Source organism: Aptenodytes patagonicus, chromosome 2 (genome assembly GCF_965638725.1).
Source record: "Aptenodytes patagonicus chromosome 2, bAptPat1.pri.cur, whole genome shotgun sequence".
Lineage (NCBI taxonomy): Eukaryota > Metazoa > Chordata > Aves > Sphenisciformes > Spheniscidae > Aptenodytes > Aptenodytes patagonicus.
Genome location: NC_134950.1, coordinates 84710410 through 84731162, shown reverse-complemented (window position 1 = coordinate 84731162; position 20753 = coordinate 84710410). Strand labels below are relative to the sequence as shown.

General features: G+C 41.1%; 1 protein-coding gene across 2 annotated transcripts in view; it reads left to right on the top strand.

Annotated features, from left to right (window-relative positions):
- MYO10 (myosin X) overlaps positions 1 to 20753 on the top strand; it is a 175417-nt gene that overhangs the window by 133082 nt on the left and 21582 nt on the right. For both annotated transcript variants that reach the window (XM_076330372.1, XM_076330371.1), the window contains 9 exons: positions 8536 to 8660; positions 8820 to 8934; positions 12184 to 12290; positions 13309 to 13518; positions 13822 to 13861; positions 14294 to 15196; positions 16469 to 16592; positions 17973 to 18216; positions 20500 to 20595. In XM_076330372.1, coding sequence (XP_076186487.1) covers positions 8536 to 8660; positions 8820 to 8934; positions 12184 to 12290; positions 13309 to 13518; positions 13822 to 13861; positions 14294 to 15196; positions 16469 to 16592; positions 17973 to 18216; positions 20500 to 20595 — 1964 coding nt within the window. The remainder of the gene's footprint in view (positions 1 to 8535; positions 8661 to 8819; positions 8935 to 12183; positions 12291 to 13308; positions 13519 to 13821; positions 13862 to 14293; positions 15197 to 16468; positions 16593 to 17972; positions 18217 to 20499; positions 20596 to 20753) is intronic.

Sequence of the window (20753 nt, the reverse complement as noted above, 5' to 3'; positions counted from 1 at the left end):
TGGTAATGTGGATCAAAGTTATCTGCAAGACTATTTCAGGATGTACTTCTGAAGTGATACTGTGTTAGCATTTCAGTGAGAACTAGCTACGTGGAGGGTTTCACATATTCAAGTGTGAGATTACTTGTAGGAACACTACACTAGGTATTGGAAGTACACGGGATTAGGTTCTTACACAGATTGTTACAAGAAAAGGTTTCACAGCTATGTCAGACTTTGGCCATGCAAGATGAAATTCATCTTAAACAGGTTCTCTCAAGTATTTTCATCCTAATTTTCTGTCCCTTCATATCTTTCAGGAATAAATGCTTGATACTAAACACCATTATCTGAAGAAATCATGTTAGAGGAACCATCCTAAAACATTATTTACTTCTTTTAAGTATAGAAATGGACTTATATGCCCAGCCTGCCAGTAAACTCTCAAATAACAAAAAAACTTGTAAGGTGTGGATGAAAAGTCTGATATGGAAGAATGAAGGGGGGGGGGGGGGAGAAATGAGGGTGGGGTCTCAGTCCATGTAAGTTATTTGATGTCATCACTGATGTGGAGGGTCAGGGTTTCACCATCTGCAGTTGGTCTGTATGCAGCCTCAGCAGACATGGAGCGGTGTGTGCGTGTTTTCTTGACCGTTGTAATGAACGGTGGTGACGTTGGTGTTGGCTGTCTTGACATGGGGTCAATAAGGAAGGACAGCTGTCCTTGCAATTAGTACCTCACAGCATGTTTCTTCATGGTATGTCTGTGGCTATAGGGCAGCCTGATTTATTTTCTTCAGGAGAAGCCTGCTGACTGGTCATAGTGTGGGGAGAATGAGGCCAGGTTGGGGTTTAGTCTGCAGGGACTGGAGGCTTTAGTGAGGATGACCTCAGATGAAATGGCAACAGATTACTCACAGGTGGAGGAGGAGGGTCCATGAAAAGTTCCAGCTGGGGTCCGTGCTGCGAGTCGCACCTTCTGTCAGTGCATTGAGACCCTGCCAGAGCAGCTTCAAACCTTAAATCCCTCTTTTCCAAAATGCTCTTAGCTGTCTGTCTCACATGTCTGGTCCTGCAGTTGCTGTTCTGGGACAAACAGCCTGTGAGACTTGCTGTGCATTTCAATGGACTCCCTGAATAATGTATTCAAGCAACAAGGGCTCACTTCAGCTGAAAATTTAGGCAATCACATAGCTCGAAACATGCACTTAGAAAACTTCAGTATCTCCGGCGTTCAAGCCTGTGCCTTTAACAATCCATTCCTATTCCATGAAGTTTTAACCAGTGTGTAAGAAATCAGTCATTTTGAGGAGGTAGCATTCCTCTGGGCTTACATGAGAGAGACAGACAAATTCTGTCTTCCTTTGGAAGAAATTCTGTATACCTTTAGAAAGGAAGGTTCGCAAAGAGGCTATTGTGTGTTTACTCAGGGGTAGCATTTAGTCCATACAAACCAAACAAAAGGAAGATTACTCTGAAGCGCAAGAGTACAGTGACAATGACTAATAAAAAGTAGATTAAATAGCTCCAGGATTGTGAGTTTATTGATTCTTGTTGATGAAAGCATGAAATCGCGGCAAGCCAGTCAGAATCATTTGAGCGTCTTTTCTCCAACAATGAAGCTAGTTCCAGCTCTTATCTTTGTTATATATAGACAAGCAGGACCTGAAATATGACTACAACAGCTTTGTAGATGGACCTAACTCAGCAGTGTCTTGACCTAGTTGAAATCTTTAAACACTAGTGCAAATGGTCAGTGTGGTAATGTACTGCTTCAAGGTTGTTGTCTTAAAAACACCCTTGAGATGTCCTTGCTTGTAAAGTAAGCTGTATGACAGGCTGAATATAAATACAAAAGCATATTCATATTTGTTTTTTGAGTCTCCTCCTTTGACTGTTTTGGTACAGTGGAAAAACTCTAAAATTACAGTGTTCCTTCTATACAGTGTTATTTTTAGCATGGGCAACTCTAACCTGTGGCGTGAGAGCGGCTAATGAGAGTCTGTCTCTTATCTGAAATACTCAGGGCTGGAAGATGAGTCACGCAGGTCAGATGCAGTAGTTGGAGTTGAAGAGAAGATCAGCTAATCGTGTAAATGCTTGCTGTTGATAAATGCAGTACTTTCACGTTCAGACCTGTAGAGGTTGTATAAAAGACCCAGCATATCATTACTGAGTTTGCAGTGAAATCTGGCCTGGAGTTTGCAGCAGAATTTTTTGAGGCACGAGTGTTGTTGCAATATACCCATGCTCTTTTTCTAGCAAGTTACCACCAGCAGTGTTAGTAATTTTTAAAGGCTTTTTATGGGTTTTTGTGGTGGGTGTGTGGGTAAAGGCCAGGAGAACTTTGGACATGCAAAACACTTACTGTTATTTCAGGTTTATCCAGGTATTCCTTGACTTGCCGGTGCCATACAGTAGAAATACCAAATAAACTTTTTAGTTGTGGCATGTTCTTTGTTTTTGTTCTCCTGTGCTCCTATGGTGTTTGTCTGTGTGGACACAAATACTCTGGGACAGTAAGGGAATGTCTTCAAAAACAAAGCAGGCATCAAACTTGTCTATGTTTTAACCTGAACCTGTTCCAGTTACAGCTAGCTGCATGCTGGAGGAGACCACAGAGGGTTTCTTTCCTTGAAATACGTGTGCTCTTAGGTCAGTGGGACCTGAAGCTCCAGATCCTTGGACAGGACGTGCACAAGTTCTCATGCTCCTTGTGCTGGAAGCGCAGCAATTCTGAGGTTGAAACTGTTGAATAAGCCAATGCCATCAAAGTTTACGACGCAAGCAACTGAAGAAATGATGGCTAGAAGAGCAGGGGGTGAAATGGTTTGTTGGGGGTAGGAGGGTGACCAACATGGCACTGCAGTTGAAGTCTCTGGATTTGACAGGGAGGTTGCCCTCGCCCTGCCCGTCCTGGCTTTACAGTACATTTTCCTATTGCAAGTGCAGGCGTTTCCCTTTCACTTCTTTCGGGTTATTGGCTTCAATCCTCCCCACGAGTAAAGGCTGCCGAGCAGTGCGTGTGGATAAGAATCGCTGAGAGTAATGTGATTTAAAGAAAGCAAACAATGGGCATGCAGAAATTTTCATATCAGTTCAGCTAGATTATATATTAGAAGTTAATTTATTCACACTTTTCAAATTTGTCTGGGAGGTAAGCCCGGCATTGTTTTTGTCTTGTGGAGCTGGTAACTGAGATCAGGAGACCATGGGGACTGTTTCAGAAATATCTGGCTTAATAAGTCCCCCTGTTTCTGAAGAAATATCAGTATACGTTAGGATGTGAAAACAAGTTCAAAACCCACGCTAAAACAGGGGAAGACTGACCTCGTTTTAATTTCTGCTGCTTTTCTCCAGAGTAAAATTGCCAAGACTTCACTTTAGGAGTAAAAGAGCAGATTTTAAAAAAACTAAGACGTTGAGAGAAGTTATTGGTTTTTAAATAAAAAATTACTTTTTCACATCCTCTTACCTGTTTTTCATCTTTTCTTTCTCTGTACCTGTCTTCCACAAAACGCTTTCCTAAGCCAGGAAAATCAACACTTTTAAGACACAGTAGCAAAGCTGACGTAGTCCTTTGGTAGTTCTCACAGAGAAATCTAGAAACAAGAGAGTGGTTTTTTTTTTTCCTTTCTTCCCCTCCGCAGTCTCTCTGTGAAGTTCCTCCTGCCTACATAAAATCTGTGAGGCTGCTGTAATCTGTCATTATTGTGCCTGTACTCTTCTGAGGCAGCCAGTAGTTCAGGGAGGAAGAAGGATTTCCACGGGGGGAAGGCTGGTATCCTCTGTGTTTGAACGGGGCAAATGGTGCGCAGAACAAAAAAATGTTGTGTCTCTCTGTGTGTTATTCAGATGCTTGGGGTCGCCACTAAGGGTGCTCTCCAGGGAAAAGGGATGGTGTTTTTTCGAGCCTCGGTCACACTGTAATCTAAGGAACTATTTTGTCATGAAAATTATGCGTAGGTGTTAGATGTCTGTCCTAATGGCTGCTTCTAATTGGGATTTCAGGCAGAAGCTTTGCCCTTTAGGAGGCTCACAACAGATCACAGCAAGTATTTAGCAACTTAAGGAGCCAGAGTCTCGCCAGCAGAGACTCCAGGTCGCATTAAAGCCTTGGCTTTGGTGCCGTCTGGCGCAAATTCAGTGGAGACTTTTGGATTCAGGAAATCATAAATTACAAATTGCGCTATGAAACAGTGCTCCACAAAAAACACCTTTATCAAATAGAGCAGACCTGACTTGTAGCTATTAATTTCACGTTGATGTTGCTCAGTGCCCTAACGTGGCTGTGACCCACATGAGTCTAGCCGTTGTCTGGCAACTTTGCGTGTCGGAGTGGTTTAGTGCTGCCATTCCTTGATAAAAGTGAAATATCTATTGAAAATTGAGTTGATTTGAAGGTGATTGCATCCCTCAGACAATTTTGGAAGCTATCAGTTGACTTCCTTTTCTGTTGCCTTCTCTTTTATAAATTTGATCTTACTTTGCAGGAGTCTTAGCAATTCAGATTTTTACTTTGGAAGACACATTGTTTTAAAATCAGTTATGGTTCTGTTGTCTATCTGAAATTTTCCTACAGAATACAATTTCTTCCCAAGTGTTCATTTTTGAAACAAGTCCAGTTTTTACAGCAGCACTGGTAAAAATTTAGCAGACCCCAGAGATGAGTCCTGTCCTGTGTTACTTTGGTATAAATCTGAAAGTTAGCTTGCTTACCACAGGAAGTCTGAAGGAGCACCAGGAAAGATACAAGACTGAGCATCAGCTGCATAGGTAATACTTTGCATGGAGGAGATTTTACACTATTGCAAGTTTAACTCCTTAGTGCTGCACTGAACATCGTTCAAGTGGAGATGGTCATCATTCTCTCTCTTAGAAGTGTTTGCAGTTTAATAGTGGGGTATATACCATACTTGCACTCTGGTTCAATAAATGCACATGCAATTGATTTTTTAAGTATGAGGAGTCCTGCTGACTGGAAGTTATGCTTAAGGTTATCCCTGTCTGCAAGTGTTTATACGATTGAGGCTGAAATCCTCTTCATCCACAGAGTAAAACTACCTGAGGTGCAATGTATCGCCAAGTCACAAGGTGGATATGCTGGATGCTGTGGTGTTGTGCACAGGACTGCGTTTGCTACTTCTTCTGGTTGTTTTCACTAGACGTGGGAAACCATGGATGCATTTTAGCATTTAGGATTTCGGCTGCCTCTCTGACTGGCTGCAGCTCTCCTCATTCGTGAGGACTGGAGAGTTGCTGTGATGGCTCAGTCAAAAACCCCCAGGTGATGGGGAGTATCTTCTGGTACTCCGTATTCAAAGTGTAAAATGGGAGTCCAGCACATCTCTTAGCACCACCCCCGGTTTACTCAAAGCAGCCAGACTTGTTGCAGATGTAATTCCAGTGATATGCCAGGGCAGGATTTGACCCTCCAATTTAATAGCCTCATGTGTCTGTGAGTAATTAAAAATAACTAGTAATGTAAAGTGAAGGAGTATGCTTATGTAATTAAAATTGCGATGGTCTTTAGGTTGCCCTGCTGTGATACCGTGTTAGCATCTCTTGCAGAGTTTCATGCTTTTCTTTAAAACGCAGGCTTCTGAAGTGACTGTGTGACAATCCCAGCTTCTGGTGACAGAGGGCTGTTTCTAACTTCTGTAGTTGCTGGCAAAAGGTCATGAAAATGTTACTTCTTCCTCTGCGACTCAAAACAGGGATGGAAAGAGAAAGGTGTTTTTTTTTTTTTTTTTTTTAAAAAAAAAAGTAACATGAGCTTTCAAGCCAGCCGTGTGGCTGACTTTTGACTTTTTAAGTGCCTGGGGCTGGCAATAAAAGGATTAGGTGGTGCAGCAGCCATCTGGCTCTCGAAGCAGGAGGTGCTCCCTTGCAAATTGAGAGGCAGCCTTGTGAGAGAGACATCCGAATGTGCCTGTCTTTGGTGTATCCCCGCTCCCATCCATGCATCTGCCTCCCCACCTCAGCACACCGAAAATAGTTTTGTTTGCAAGTCTTGTGAAGAACGTCACCTTTTAAGCCAATGAGTATGGGTGGGGTAAAAGGACTAAAAGCAGGTGTAGTGTTAAAGAAAAAAGATGCATTGACCTGTGTCTGCTTGTGGCACGCATCAGTCTTGGGTTACACAAGGCAAAAAGTGAGTATGTTTTTCCTTGGGATTTGTGTGCGCATCTGTGTTCATTCCCTCCCTTTCCTGCCGGCACCATCAGCCACCTGCACAGAAACAGGCAGGCAGATGTCTGCACGGACATTCGAAGGGCGGCTTTGCAAGGCTAGTTCCCTAACCCACCTGACTGCCGTAGGGTGGGCACGTATGGAAAACACTGTTGGCAATACCAGTCATGACAGTATCGATACCTTCACTGTAAGCATTCACACTGTGTTCAGTAAAATACAAAGATTTTGCTTGTGGTATATTTTACTAGTGGTGGCAAAATCCAAATGAAACACATCGTTGAGAAAAAAGAGGGAGTTTGCATCATTTGCAAAGGCATTTTTCCCCCTCTGGAACGTTAGTTTTTTATACGTGCAGGTATGGAAATAAAATGTTAAGTCACATTTGTAACAGAGCTATTAATGTAACAACATCCGGAGTCTCACAGAGTGGATATAGCTCCTGAGCCTCCCTGGGAGGCAAAGCACCCGTCTCAGAGGGAGGGCAAAAGCAGCTGCTGGTGGTGGCTGAATTTCTCCATCGCCCCCATCTGCCTGCATGGGCTGGATCAGGTCCTGCCGGCACACAGCGCTAATTACCCCAGGCAGGGCAGGGCTCACCATGGTGACCAGCCACTTTTTAAAACACGAATTGTTTTCATTTTTGTTCAGTGCTATTGTCTGTGGAGGAAGGGCCAGGCTGTGGTGTTTTTCCATATGAATTTTAGCCCCAGTACCAAAGGAAGGGGTTGGAAGGTCTTTCGCTGCCGGAGGAACGGTGAGTGCCGGGGAAGTGTTTGCCCGGGCGGCTCTGTGACTGCTCGGTGCAGAAGGGCTGCTGCACCTACAGAGAAGTCTCCCACCTCTGCTCCAGAAAGGAAATTAATGAAAGGAAGAATAGCAACATTTTGGTTTAGACATTGTACCTTTTAAAGGAGGGAGGTAGAAGCTAATCTATCAATACTCTTGAAGCTACCTAATTAACGCATCTGAGTTATCACTGGCACACGGTGTTTTGTTTTATGCATACAGGCGCTGCTGGAAAAGTTTAGACTAGATATTTTTAATTAACTTTTGAGTCTGTGCTTTCCTGAAATTACTTTTGAGAAGTTAAAGTTTTGGGGAGTCATTTATTTGCTAAGTTGAACAAGAGACATGATTAAAGCCAGTTAATACCAAGAGAGTCCTTTGATTTACAGTTGCTCAGGGCTTGATCTTGCTGTCATTTCTATCAGCTGAAGAACTTCAGATTTTCTATAAACCATTGACTCTATCTATGAGAGATCTCCTTGCAAAATACTAAGCACTGTACTCCAGCCCTGCAAATGACAGTGCAGGATGGTGAACTGGTGGTGTTTAAGTGGACTTCTGGGCTGACAAATTAAATGGTGTATTTACATGTGGTGTTATTTTGGCATCAGGGTTGCTGGCGTTTTGCAAGGTAGTGATTAGCACTATCTCGAATGTTTCCAGGGATGGGGCATCTACAACTTCTCTATCAACTATCTTGAGTAGTTTTACGTGGCTGTGGCTGGTTTACCTCAAAGCGTGGTGAGAGCACAGGTGACCTGGGGGACTCTGAGGTGGGACGAGAGGATTCCTGAGGCTCCCAGGGGCAGGAACATACTGATCAGTATTCACAGGTTTTCATGACTGAGTAGCTGGGGTTATTGGTTTTCTAAATTAAAAATGATGCTGAAAGAACTGCATGCAAACTAAGGGAAACTTATTTCAGATAAGCAGATTTTTTTTTTCTGTTTACAGGTGAAAATATTTCTGCTGTTCAGAATAGCAGCAAATAGAAAGTCATTGAAATATAGCTTATTTAAGATTTGAGGTGCCATTGGCAAACTTCCGTCCCTGTCCATAGTAGATGAAGTGTCCCTAGACTAAATCTTAATTTTTAATTTTAGACAATTAAATCTTTTCTGACCTTCTGGTTTTGTTTTTTCTAAATTGTATCACACTACTGTGTTTGTGTATTTTCAACATTTGGAATCATCTACAGGGACTGTAAGTTCAGTTGCTAAAGAAACAAAATAGTCAAGCTTGTAGCTGTTGGCCTGTTAGCTGCCTGTGCTTCTTTCCGTCATTTCTTCTGCACAGCAATGGCCTGTGAATATACGACAAATGGAAAAAGATAGCTGGTTGGATTAAATGGCTGTAATGTTGTGTCTGTAGAAATTATATTGTGTAATTACCCTTTTATTTCCATCATGTAGATATATTTTTATGTTCTGTATTGCTGATGTCCTTTAAATCGTTGTGTAGCTAGTTTTTAGCCTTTGTACATTTCAGATTCATGTAATTTGCCCTTTGTGTATTTCCCCTGACATCTCTTAACCATTGCTATTATAATCCTTGTTTTGAACTTGCTCGTTATAGATGCCAGACCAGTTTGATCAGACAGTGGTGCTTAACCAGCTGCGCTATTCTGGGATGTTGGAAACAGTCAGGATTCGGAGGGCTGGCTTCCCGGTCCGGAGGCCCTTTCAAGACTTTTATAAAAGGTAAACACACTGAGTTGCACACTTCAGATGTGAGTCACTGGTACCAAATCAACATTCCCGTGTTGAGGAATAAAGTGAAAAATCTAGTAACAAAAAAAGCATATGGCAAAATGAGAACTTGTCTCTTAAATGAAGTAATAAATACTTTTTGGTTGCCAGGTATAAGGTCCTCATGAGAAACTTAACTCTGCCCGAAGATTTAAATGAGAAATGTGCCGTCCTACTTCGTCTGTATGACAACACGAGCACTGAATGGCAGCTTGGAAAAAATAAGGTAAAATAATCTGACTAGCATAGGCTGCTGCTTATACAAAGCTGAGGGGACAGGATTTAGACTGCACAGCTGCAGAGAGGTAGTTGTAATGGTAATTACTTTTGGCCTTAAAAGAAGCTGCGCATGCCTGTTGGTGCTCTTGAAACCCTTATAGCAACAATTAATGGTTGTGCTGAGGAATTTACTGTCTAAGGCGCTTAGACACTGACTGGTGATTTCACTCATGGGGAAAGAGTCCACTCGAATTTCCTGCCACTGCTCACAAGTGATGGCGCTGTGGTAAGGATCAGAACTTAAAACAAGCTGGATTTTATCATTTTTAGAAGTATCGAGCATGTGAGGTAACACTTTTGTTCTGCATGGAGCTCCACTTATACTAGTAAACCCACCTGCATGATACCTGCTCAGTGGCTGAAAACAGGGGGAGGAATTTTAGCCAGTGTTCATGTAGCAGAGTTGAGCACTAAGTGTGTTTGCCATGCTAGTCTGAGAGTCTTTTTCAGAGCTACATTAGACCTCGATATGTGTCCTACTGGACAACCTGAACTTTGCCTGCAACTTTTTTCTTCCAAAAAAATTTCAAATTATTTTCATTAAAAGAATGGAATTTTAATTTGAGAAACAAAACAATCCAGGTGTTTTTGCATGCTTGTTTTGCAAGTTTGATTTTGGACAACAGCTGTGTGCAGAGCTTCCCTCCTTCTTGCGAATTTGTGCTCTTGGACTTAACAAATGATGTGAAAGTATTGCGTACTCAGGAGAAGATTCTCCATTGCAGGATCTGAGATTTCCTAAATACTAAAAACGTGGATTACAAACATCAGGCCGTCACTGCCAAGGATCATCCCCCAGGCCTCTACAGATGGCTTTCTCTTCTTTTTTTCTCCGGGTACCTCCTGTTGGCACTCCCAGGGCTTCTGTAGTGGAGAGAGAACAAAAAAAAACAGATCCAGAAGTAAAGTTTGCTGAATTATGTGTTACACTTGCAGTTTTCCTGTCAATTGTTAGAATTGTGAAAAAGCTTTCTCATTACCATAAGGTAGCAAAAATATTTTGTAAAATCTGATTGATTTTTGTGTGAAATGCCCTTCCTCCTCGTCCTTTTTTCCCCACAGCTGCGTAGTTTTGAAGGGTTTCCTCCATTCCTCTGCACGCTTAAGGACTCTCAGAGGTACTATTGGGAAAGTTGATTTAATCGTTTTACAGTTATTGTAAGAGAGAGAGTCTGCAATATTCTGATGGCAATTGAAGTCATCTTTCATCCCATCTTTGTAGACAATGGCTTACAAATAATACAGTGATAACGTTCACCCGCAGAGCTAGGCTGTGCTTCCCGTTATACTTTCAGATGTAGTATATTAGCAATATTTATACACAGACCCTGGACGGTGCTTTGGCATCTTAGGGGCATATAGTTGTGAGAACCTGGAATTGTTTTAACCAGCTGCTCCTCAGGACCTTGTCAGGAGCCAGAGCTCTGTTGTAACTTCCCTTACTGGGGCCTGGGCTCATCCCCCCCAGGAGCTGCCTGCACATTTGTAAGAGTCTTCATAAACAGCTCATTGTAGAAGAGAACAAGAGGGCATTGGTTTCAGACTGAACGTGGGATGGGGCGTTATCCTGCCCATGTTATTTAAAAGGGGTAATAACAACATTGTGATGATTTAGCTTCAGCGTGAATTTCTCTTGTCTTTTACGTCTCAAGCTGCAGTGCACCTGCTCAGGAAAAGGCATTAGCCTGGGCTTTAACATGTGCTTAACGTCCATTTTTGTTCAGGAAGTAGCTGAATGCCTTTCTGAAGCAGAATTTCGGTGTGTTTTTAAAGCCAGTGTGTGTAGAGCAAAGGCTTTTTCTGTGAGTAAAAGCTTTATATAGAAAGAGCTGCCCAGTACAACTCAGATACTGGAACTTTGGGACTTTCTGTGGGACTTTTTATGTTCTTCAGTGTTGGGTGATTTGTGGTATAACATAGTCTCTTTCAAGCTACATTCAAAACTCACAACTGTGCCTCTCCTCAGGAGCAATGCTGCTTTGGCTTTGATGATGGGCTTTTTTTCCGCTAAACACAGAGGGAAAAACTACTTTTTTTTCTACTTGAACACCCCCAAAAATCTGTATTCCCCCCCCCCCAAGAAAAAACCCAAAATACTTCAAGGAGGCATTCCTGCTTTTAGATGTCTTTGCAGCCCTCCTCCCTTAGCAGAGCCTCCACTATCCATGCACTTCCCTCATCACCACGTTGTGATGTGCAGCGTGGCTCTCATCCCAGATCATCCAAGTGTCACTGAACTGGCTATTTCCAGCTGCTCATGTCTTAGCCAGCAGCGTGACAGGCTGTTTCCACCTATAGCTGATACCAGCAGACTTAGCCTTCAAAAAGGAGAAATTGAGAGGACCTGGAAAAAGCGCTGACAGCAGATAGCTCACCACTTTGTGAGCGTGCAGTAAAGAGCAGACGTCAAGGCAGGTGGAAGAGGGAAGCTGCATCCCCCATGCTTCTGCTTGGCTGGAGAAGCGGTTTCATTCACTTAAGGCAAAATAAGCTGGGTTAGCTCAGTATCTGTCAATGCCATGTGCTAAAGCTGCCTCTAAGAGGCACTAGGCAGTCCGGGTGAATGATCCAGGTTAGTGCTCGGATGAGAGCCTGGGGAACAGTCTGTCTGCAGCAGGGCGGACGGCTGTGGTGGGGTGTCTGGCCCTGGCAGCTGTCTCCCATGTAACAACAGGAAAACACCGTCGGGTCAGCCTGAATATGAAACCACTCTCATTTCTGCTTATTTATGCAGGCTTATAGCAATGTCATTTGAAGCAATGAGGCTTATAAGGGGTTGTGGAGCTTGATGTTACTGTGAAACAGCTAAATTATTGGGGTGGTATTTCTGCCCCTCAAATCAGGAAGTTCATGCTAAGCCCTACAACTTCTTTGGCCAGTGTTACTCTTTGGTGGGAAAGGCTGTTTAATGAATGCAGTAATTATACTGGTTTTGGAAAAACCCTGCTCCTAATTAAGATTTCCATTACTGTAATCAGGCTCTTCCCACTGAAATCCAAAGTTAGAGGATCATCTGCAGGTATTTTCTTTTAAGAGGAATACGTTTTGTTTTTTTCTTTTCTCTGGAGGAAATGGTATGTTTGTCTCTGAATTCAAAGCTGAGGCTTGCTGCTCGGACTGACATTGGCAGCCCCCTGGCTGTCCTTTATATATGATGCTCTCCGTAAGTTATTAAGCCAGAAGTTTTCTTGTGTAGGTGTTTCTCCGGGAGTCCTTGGAACACAAGTTGGAGAAACAGAGAGAGGTGGAAGTCACCAAGGCAGCAATGATTATCCGAGCGCACATCCTAGGTTATGCAGCCCGGTAAGTGACTAGATGAGAATATTAAATATTAAGTTTTGGAATAAATGGGTGAGGTGTCATGGAGTTAAATCCTTCTGGCACAGTTCTTAACTTTTCCTGGGGACCAGGCATCCAAATCCTGTAAGTGGCTTTTGAAAATAACAGCTGGTATCTTTGCCAGACACATGAAGAAAACAAAATGGAGTTTGAATTGTTTTAATATAATGAATAGGACAGTATGGAAGTTTGGAGGTCAGCCAGTATCATTGTATCATGGCATGAGATCCATGGTAGGAACTCTAGCTGGATGGCAGCTAGTGGGGCTGCCCCAAGTTACCAGCTGAGATTGAGCTTTATCTTTGTTTTGTCATGGTAAGAAAAGAGAAGGCAAGTAAAACTAATCGGTTTGGTTCTTAAAGAGCCATGACATTAGGTAACTGATTAATGTTTCACTTGTTTACCTGGCTTCATGCATTATGTATTAGGTGGAGTTGCTCATCCCATTTGTTTATTTCTCTGCTTTTTCTACAAATCAGTTGAGGACAGTTTAAGGAAACTTGTTTGCATAATGAGGTAATGTCTTTTCATGTGTATATTAGTCCTGTCCTTATATTCTGACCAGTATGTTACTTTAAAACTATATTCCTTTTTTAATGACAGAGCTATCCTGCTGTTCATGATCTTTCTTTTCAGAGATATGGGATGACTATCTATGTATATTCTTTCTCCACATGTGTGCGCACACAGAGAGCTGTCCTTTTAGCATCTCCTTGTCAGGGGCATAAGAACATGTAAGCCAAGTAATGTTCATTTCCTTAATGAAGACACAGACAGCGCTGTCATAGAAATGAGAGAATCTCTTTCCTCTTCTAGGGAGGAGAATATGAACGAGAATGGGAAACAATCACAGAGCTAGAAATAATATATTGTTTTACTACCATGGGCTCATTATTGCAGGTCACCATGGCAAGACCTCTCGTCACTGCTCGGTAGTTCCTTGTTTCCTTAGAAATTTGCTTTTTTTTTTTTCTTCTCCCAGAAAGCGGTATAGAAAGGTTCTCTACTGTGTGGTTGTGATACAGAAGAACTACAGAGCATTCTGCAGTAGGAAAAAGTTCCTGTGCCTGAAGAAAGCAGCCATAATCCTTCAGAAGCAGCGGCGAGGCCAGCTTGCTCGACGTGTTTACAGGGAGCGACTAGAGGAGAAGCGGAGACAAGAGGAGGAAAGAAGAAAAGAGGAGGAAGAAAGGTGCAGTATGCTGTTCACATCACTCTCCTGTCTGTGCCATATTAGGTTTTGCTCTGAATAGCCTTTGTTTCAGGCTATTCTTGGATCAAGTGATTTTGGAAACCTTTGCTTCTTTTACTAAAAGATGCATGTAGCTATCATGGTAGTTTCGTATTCACAAACGTATCCTTGGTGACCTTATTTTTGGCTGTCTTTTCCATGTGGCGGATGATCTCTGTAAGTTGAGCTATTGCCCTACCAAAGGTATGTGATGAGCTTATGTTAAGCTTGATTTACTAACTTCTTTTCTTCCCTCACTTTTAGGGAAAGACAAAGGCAAGAAGCAGAGCGTCTTGCCCAGCAGGTAAATTATATTCTTAATGCTTTCAGCCATCCTGTTTGAGTATCTCAACCCAGCTATTAAAAAAATAAAAGGCCATCTGTGGCATTTAAACTAAACTTATTACAGGAGTTGGCAGATAAAGCCAAAGGAAACTTGATACAGTTGTTTGCATGGAAATTTCTTTCACCTCATGCTTCATTTAATTTCTGGCAAAGATTGAACTTTCTGCACGTACTTGAGCTTTCCAGTATCTGTGAGCAAATGTAATCATGTTTTCATTTTTCTATTTCTTTCCTTTTTTTTTTCTTTCTGATGTAGGGATAAGGGTCCTTTTAAATGAACAGCACGGTGGGAGCATAATGCTTTAGAAATAAATAAATTTCAAAAAGGAATCTTGCACCGGCAGGCTTTATTTTATTTTATTGTTATTTTTTTATTTTATTTTGAATGCAGGCTGAAGAAGAAAGAAAGAAGCAGGAATTGGCCGCCATTCAGAAAGCCCAGAAGGAGGCAGAGCTGAAGCAAGAGGTGGAGAAGCAGAAAGAAAGCAGGCAGGTGGAAGAAATCCTACGTCTGGAAAAAGAAATTGAAGACCTGCAGCGCGTGAAGAAGCAGCAGGAGCTGTCCTTGACAGAGGCTTCATTACAGAGGCTGCAGCAGCTTCGAGATGAAGAACTCCGGCGGCTCGAGGACGAAGCATGTAGAGCAGCTCAGGAGTTCCTGGAATCTCTGAACTTTGATGAGATTGATGAATGTGTCCGAAACATTGAGAGGTCTCTCTCTGTGGGCAACGGGTATCCTGCTGAGCTGACTGAACAGACTGGAAATGCCTGCAGTGAAAAGCCCAATTTTAACTTCAGCCAGCCATATCCTGAGGAGGAGGTAGATGAGGGCTTTGAAGCTGATGATGATGCATTTAAGGATTCGCCCAACCCAAGTGAGCATGGCCATTCTGATCAAAGGACCAGTGGCATCAGAACAAGCGATGATTCCTCAGAAGAGGATCCCTATATGAATGATACTGTGGTGCCAACAATTCCTGCTGCTAGCAACACCATGGTTATACCTCCTACCCATGATACAGTCAGTCTCCACAACTCTTCAAGTGGTGAATCCACATACTGCATGCCAGAAAATGTATCGTGTAGACCCCCAAATTCTGTGGAACTTATTTCTCCTGATGGAGACTATGATTACGACCAAGACGATTACGAAGATGGTGCTATTACTTCTGGTAGCAGTGTGACCTTCTCTAATTCGCACAGTAGCCAGTGGTCACCAGACTACCGATGCTCAGTGGGGACATACAATAGCTCTGGAGCATACCGATTTAGCTCTGAAGGAGCTCAGTCTTCTGTAAGTATCACTGTTTTTATTATCTAATAATTGATATGTGCTTTCTGATTTTTTTTTTTCCACTCTGCAGCCATGGAGTCACTGTAGCTGTTCTTACAAATGTCTGTGTTGTGTAGTTTGACTTGCTTAGACTGCATGTGGACATAGTTGTCTGTTGCCATCTAGATGCCACTGGGGTGAGTGCATTAGAGTTAGAGGCAGCTCAGATGCTGTTTGCAGTCCTAGGCTTATGCAAGGACATGGTTCCGTCTGTTTTAATGCAGAACTGCACGTTATTTGGTGAGGAGCTCAGTGCATGGCCTTGAATGCAATTCATAAGCAAAATTCTTCTCTGTGTGTGTGTTTCGAGGGGGGGCACCAGATAGCATGGTGGGGAATTGATTTCAGAAAAAAACAGATTCAGTTATGCATGCAAGTTGCAACACTATGGAATAAGCTGCTTGCAGAAGTCCCTGAAATGCCAGGTGTATTTTGAGATGAGTTGGAGAGTAAATTTCACATGACGGCAAATATTAGAATTAGCGAAGCAGACACTCGTACTGAAGAGCTCTCTTTCAGTGCTGTTTACTGAGTATACTGTGGGCTTTGCTCTGACAAATATTTTTTGAAGAATATGATTTCCTCGACCACTTACAGAATACTTCTGTGAGACTGTGTGGCTGGGAAAGTGAAAAAGTATTTCAGCAACACTGACTTACTTGGAAGGAAAATGTTAACACCAAAATATCTATTACAGTTGAGGTAATAGAAACCAGTCAAAGGGCCATCACGGTTGTTGGGATAAGTTGACAGTTCTTGCCTAAAAGGAGAACACTTTCAGCCGTCTCTTGTTAAGGACTCCTTCCTGTTGCATGACTCTGGGTGCGTGTCAGATACAGAACAGAAATTCTGATTATTTGAGGTGAGGGTGGAGGAAAGCTATTACCACAGCTTGTGGAATATGTTTCTTTTCCAAGACTTCTCTAAACTGTTACCCACAGCACTTCAATGATGGAGGGAGGTAGCACAAGGTAACGTACCCTTGCCATGCTCTTGCAAAGGGATAACTTTCCTGAGCAGCTACAAAGCTGTTTCACAGATTTGTTACGTGACATTAGGGCTAGTGTGTAATCAAACAGTTCAAGCTGCAACTTACTATGATGTACTCCTTCCTTTGTTAGCTGGACGAAAACCAGCGAGGAATCATAAAATGTTTTAGTTGAAGACTTCTAAACCAATTTTATCTAAACTTTCCTGAGAGATCATTTCACCTTTATTTCCTTTCTTCTGTAGTTTGAAGACAGTGAAGAAGATTTTGACTCCAGGTTTGATACAGATGATGAACTTTCCTACCGGAGGGATTCAGTCTATAGCTGTGTCAGCCTGCCCTACTTTCACAGCTTTCTGTATATGAAAGGTACTGGGTGAATCAGAATTTGCTAAATATACAAAATAACCAGAAATGTTTATTATACCTTGCTCTCCAATTCCTGAAGAGTTAAACTATTTTCTTATTTTTCAAAGGGTGATGGAAAAGTAACTTAACTTAATTTGAGCTGCTCTCAAATTAAGTTACTTGCAATGGCTTACATCTAGCAATGTTTTTCCCCTCTGCAAAGGAACATCAACATTTTGGGCTTGCCTCTGTTTCATTTTACATCTTTGCTAGTTCGTAAACAATGGAATATCCAGTATAAATATAGCAAGATAACTCACAAAGTCAAATTGTACCAAATTCTGAGGAAAGGTGATTCCTGCTCCCAAAACCTTGTAACATAGACAGCATTCTACATTGCAGACCAGTTTCACTGACCTCAGTTGACTTTCATTTTGGATCTGAAAGACACAAAGAAGGATATGTGTAGCAAAGGGGCATGAGAGACACTGAAATAATATACACAGGAGTTCTCTGCTTAAGATTCTTGGTTTTATCTTCTGATGATTGATAGTAAATTATAATCTAGATGAATCCTTGTATGATACCTATCGCTGTAGCATAACTTATTTTCCAGGAATAGGAACAGTGATGAATGTGCGCACAGCTATGTTTGTGTGAAAAATAATGCATCATCACTAGCATGCCTTTTACTTTCTGACGTAGTTAGCCATAAGCTTTTGTGGAATGACAGGAGTATATTGATTTGCTTAAGGTTTTTATGACTGTGATGTAACTACAGTGCAAGGTGTATTGTCTACCGTAATAAAACTCACAAGAAGTTTAGACAGTATAGCCACACTTTGATATGACTGAGCTCACAGTGGTTTATTTCCTACTTTAAAGTAGGAAAAAGTAGTAGGAGGAAAAGTAGGAAAAAGTAGGAAAAGTAGTAAAGTATAGCTTTTCCATGTTTTGTGGTTTTGAGTTGAACATTCTTACCTCCTAATAACCTGGAGACAGGAAAGAGTTTAGTGTTAAACTTTTCTTTACAAACATTGAGATACATTGAAAACGGTGTTAAAGATCTGATTCTCATATGCAACAAGACTTTTTAATAATTTATTATTTATTATATATATGTTACGTATAAGCATATATAATTATATATGTTGCATATATGTTTTTGTTATATATTTATTATAGTTTATAATTTAAGGGTCTTTAGATTGCCAACAATATTGATGGCCTTAAGGGTATGCAAAAATGAGATCTTTGGTTTCGTGGCTTACAGCAGAGACTCAGTTTAAGTACAGCATTGTTGGTCAGCATCTTCCAGCATTGGTTTGGTCACAGCTTCTCTTTTATAATATAATTGTTTGTCTTAACTACGTATAAACCCACATCTGTCTCTCTTGCCAGGTGGCTTAATAAACACATGGAAGCGACGCTGGTGTGTCCTGAAAGATGAGACCTTCCTGTGGTTTCGTTCCAAGCAGGAAGCACTTAAGCAGGGTTGGCTTCACAAAAAGGGGGGTGGATCATCTACACTTTCCAGAAGGAACTGGAAGAAACGATGGTTTGTTCTCAGACAGTCCAGGTTGATGTACTTTGAAAATGACAGTGAAGAAAAGCTAAAGGGTGCCATTGATGTCCGAACAGCCAAGTAGGTTTATTTGTTTGTATGTTAGCCATAGTTCCTCCTAAATACTTCTTGGGGCTTAATCTGGGAAGATGTTGAGTGCCCTGCCTTCAAATTGTGTGAATGCAAGCATGAGAGTGTGTGTGATGAAGTTACTGAAAGCAAGCGTTGTCCTTACTTGGCTCTCTTCTAACTCTACGGAGTGTTCCAGAGGTAAGCCAGTGCCAAATACTTCAGAAAACTGCTGCTATAATGAACCCATCTATGCTTCCTCCCAGACTAGAGGCCCTACTTAGTCTGTAATGATTCCCAAGGCAATTTGGGGCATGTTGCCAAGTCCGTAGCTGCAGGCAAACCTAGAATGGAGAGGGTGGAATTAATAGGCCCTGAGTATATTTAAGTTAGCATGGGTCAAAGCTGTATCTTCTGCATGAATTTACTTTTTTTTTTTCATGTTTGAAATAATTGTGGTAGTGGTAGAAAAGTCTTTAAAATGCGTATATTCATTTAAAAAGAATAGCATTACTAAACCTGACTTAACTTATGTCTTGCTAACCAAAGTTCCTTACACTTTAAAATTCTGTGCTTCCTGAAGCATGCATCGAAAAAGTTTTCTAAGAGATGGTATTTTTCCTTTCAAACAGTCAGTATGCTTTATGAACTTATGGATTATCTAACTAATTTAAAAATTAGTGTGCTAACGTTGGTAGTCTCATTTCTGTATAAAAGTGTACCTAAGCTTTCTTCCAAGGTAGAGAAAAATAGAAATGGCTGTAACACTTGATTGCACTCTGCTCCTTGTAATCTGCAACTATCCATTTAATTTTGTTAATTTATCAGAGTACTTAAACTAAATTGAAAGCTTAGCTTAATCTTTTCTTTGGAAGTCCTGGCTTGAGCCTGATTTCAGGCAGGACAGAGTAAATAGTTCAGTGAGCTTCCTGACTTGCTCTTGTAAAACCAATGGGCTGCCGACTGTCAAGGAAAACTCTGAATAGAGACTGACATTCCCACCACAACTTTTTTTGTGATACTGAATTTGACTCTGTCTCATGTACCACAGCATTTATTTAGCATATTTTTCTAATATGTTTAAACCTTCTTTTGTTGTTGTCACTACATTGTTTCATTGACTGTGCCCTATAGTTCTTTGCTGAACGTACTTTTAAAATTGTCAGTAAAGGTTGCTGAACCTAACTTGAACTGTAGGTTCAATCAATGACTATTTGTTTATAAAATAGCTAAAAGAAAGGGTACTTGTATTTAAAGAGCTGTATGTCATGAGAAATAAGCAATAGCTTTTCTAGGTGACTTTAATACTCACTGAGTGCATTCCTAACATATCATGCGACATATATTTCGCCACTCCATATTAGGGACCCCATTCAAATAAATCTTAGGCTGATTCACTTAAAACACAGAACTGGGAGGTATTCTGTTGGACACTGTTATTGGGAGGGAAGGAAGCCAAATTAAAGGAAACAGTACAGAATTACAGCTTTTTGTTTTAATAGCAGATAAATTGTCCTCATGAGTCTGATAAGCAGAGCTCGCATATATTGTTTATAGGATAGAGATTTATGAGAATAGCACAGCTGATAAGGAAGTATAGCTAGTTAAAGAAATAATAAGCTTCAGACAAATACAGTAAAACAGCAAAAAGGAAATCAAGTTGATTTCTTAAGCTTCAGGAAAACCTGATGTAATGCTTAAATTACTCCTTAAAAATCTTGTGCTTTGTGGTTCATGATTAACATATTGATACTTAGATGTCTACTATTTAGAAAGATGTAACTTTTCAGCAGATGAGTGCTCAGCTCTTTCTGGAAGTCACATTTGGAATTGTCTTTATGCTGACTCACAACCACACAGAATCACTAATCCAGGTTTTGTTTGCTTTTTGTTTTTAATCTTCAAGAGCTTTCATTTTACCACTCCAAAAATTACTTGGGTATGCAATTAGTTCAGAAATACATCCATTTCTCAAATCAGTTATCCTTGCCTCTCTTGAGGTTTGATAATGCCTTTTCTTTAGTTCCTGTTAAAACAATAACAGAATAGTCAACTTGGTATAGTGACATTCATAGTAGTTTGAATATGTGTACCGTATAGGCAGAAAACACAACAGCTATCGTTTGGTGAATTAATACTGTCTGATAAATCACATTGTGAGTCTTGCAGATGAACCTGATTAAGGCTGACTGCTGTTACTTTAAGTACCAGTAGTTTGTGAGCCTCTCAGCAGAACAGAATTTTCAAAATGTTGACAATCCCTAATGCTCAATCTTGGCGTTTTCTTCTTTTCAGAGAGATTGTTGATAATACAGGCAAAGAAAACGGTATTGATCTAATAATGGGTGATAGGACCTACCACTTAATTGCTGAGTCTCCTGAGGATGCAAGGTATGAAAATCATCAGGCCTTTTTCTTTTCTTTTTTTTTCCCTTTTTTAACCTCTATGCCATTCTGACTTGTGCTTGTCATTAATTTGTTCGCCCACTGTCACAAAATATTCAGGCTGTGTTAAACACGTTGCATTTTATACTTTTTCAAAGGAAATC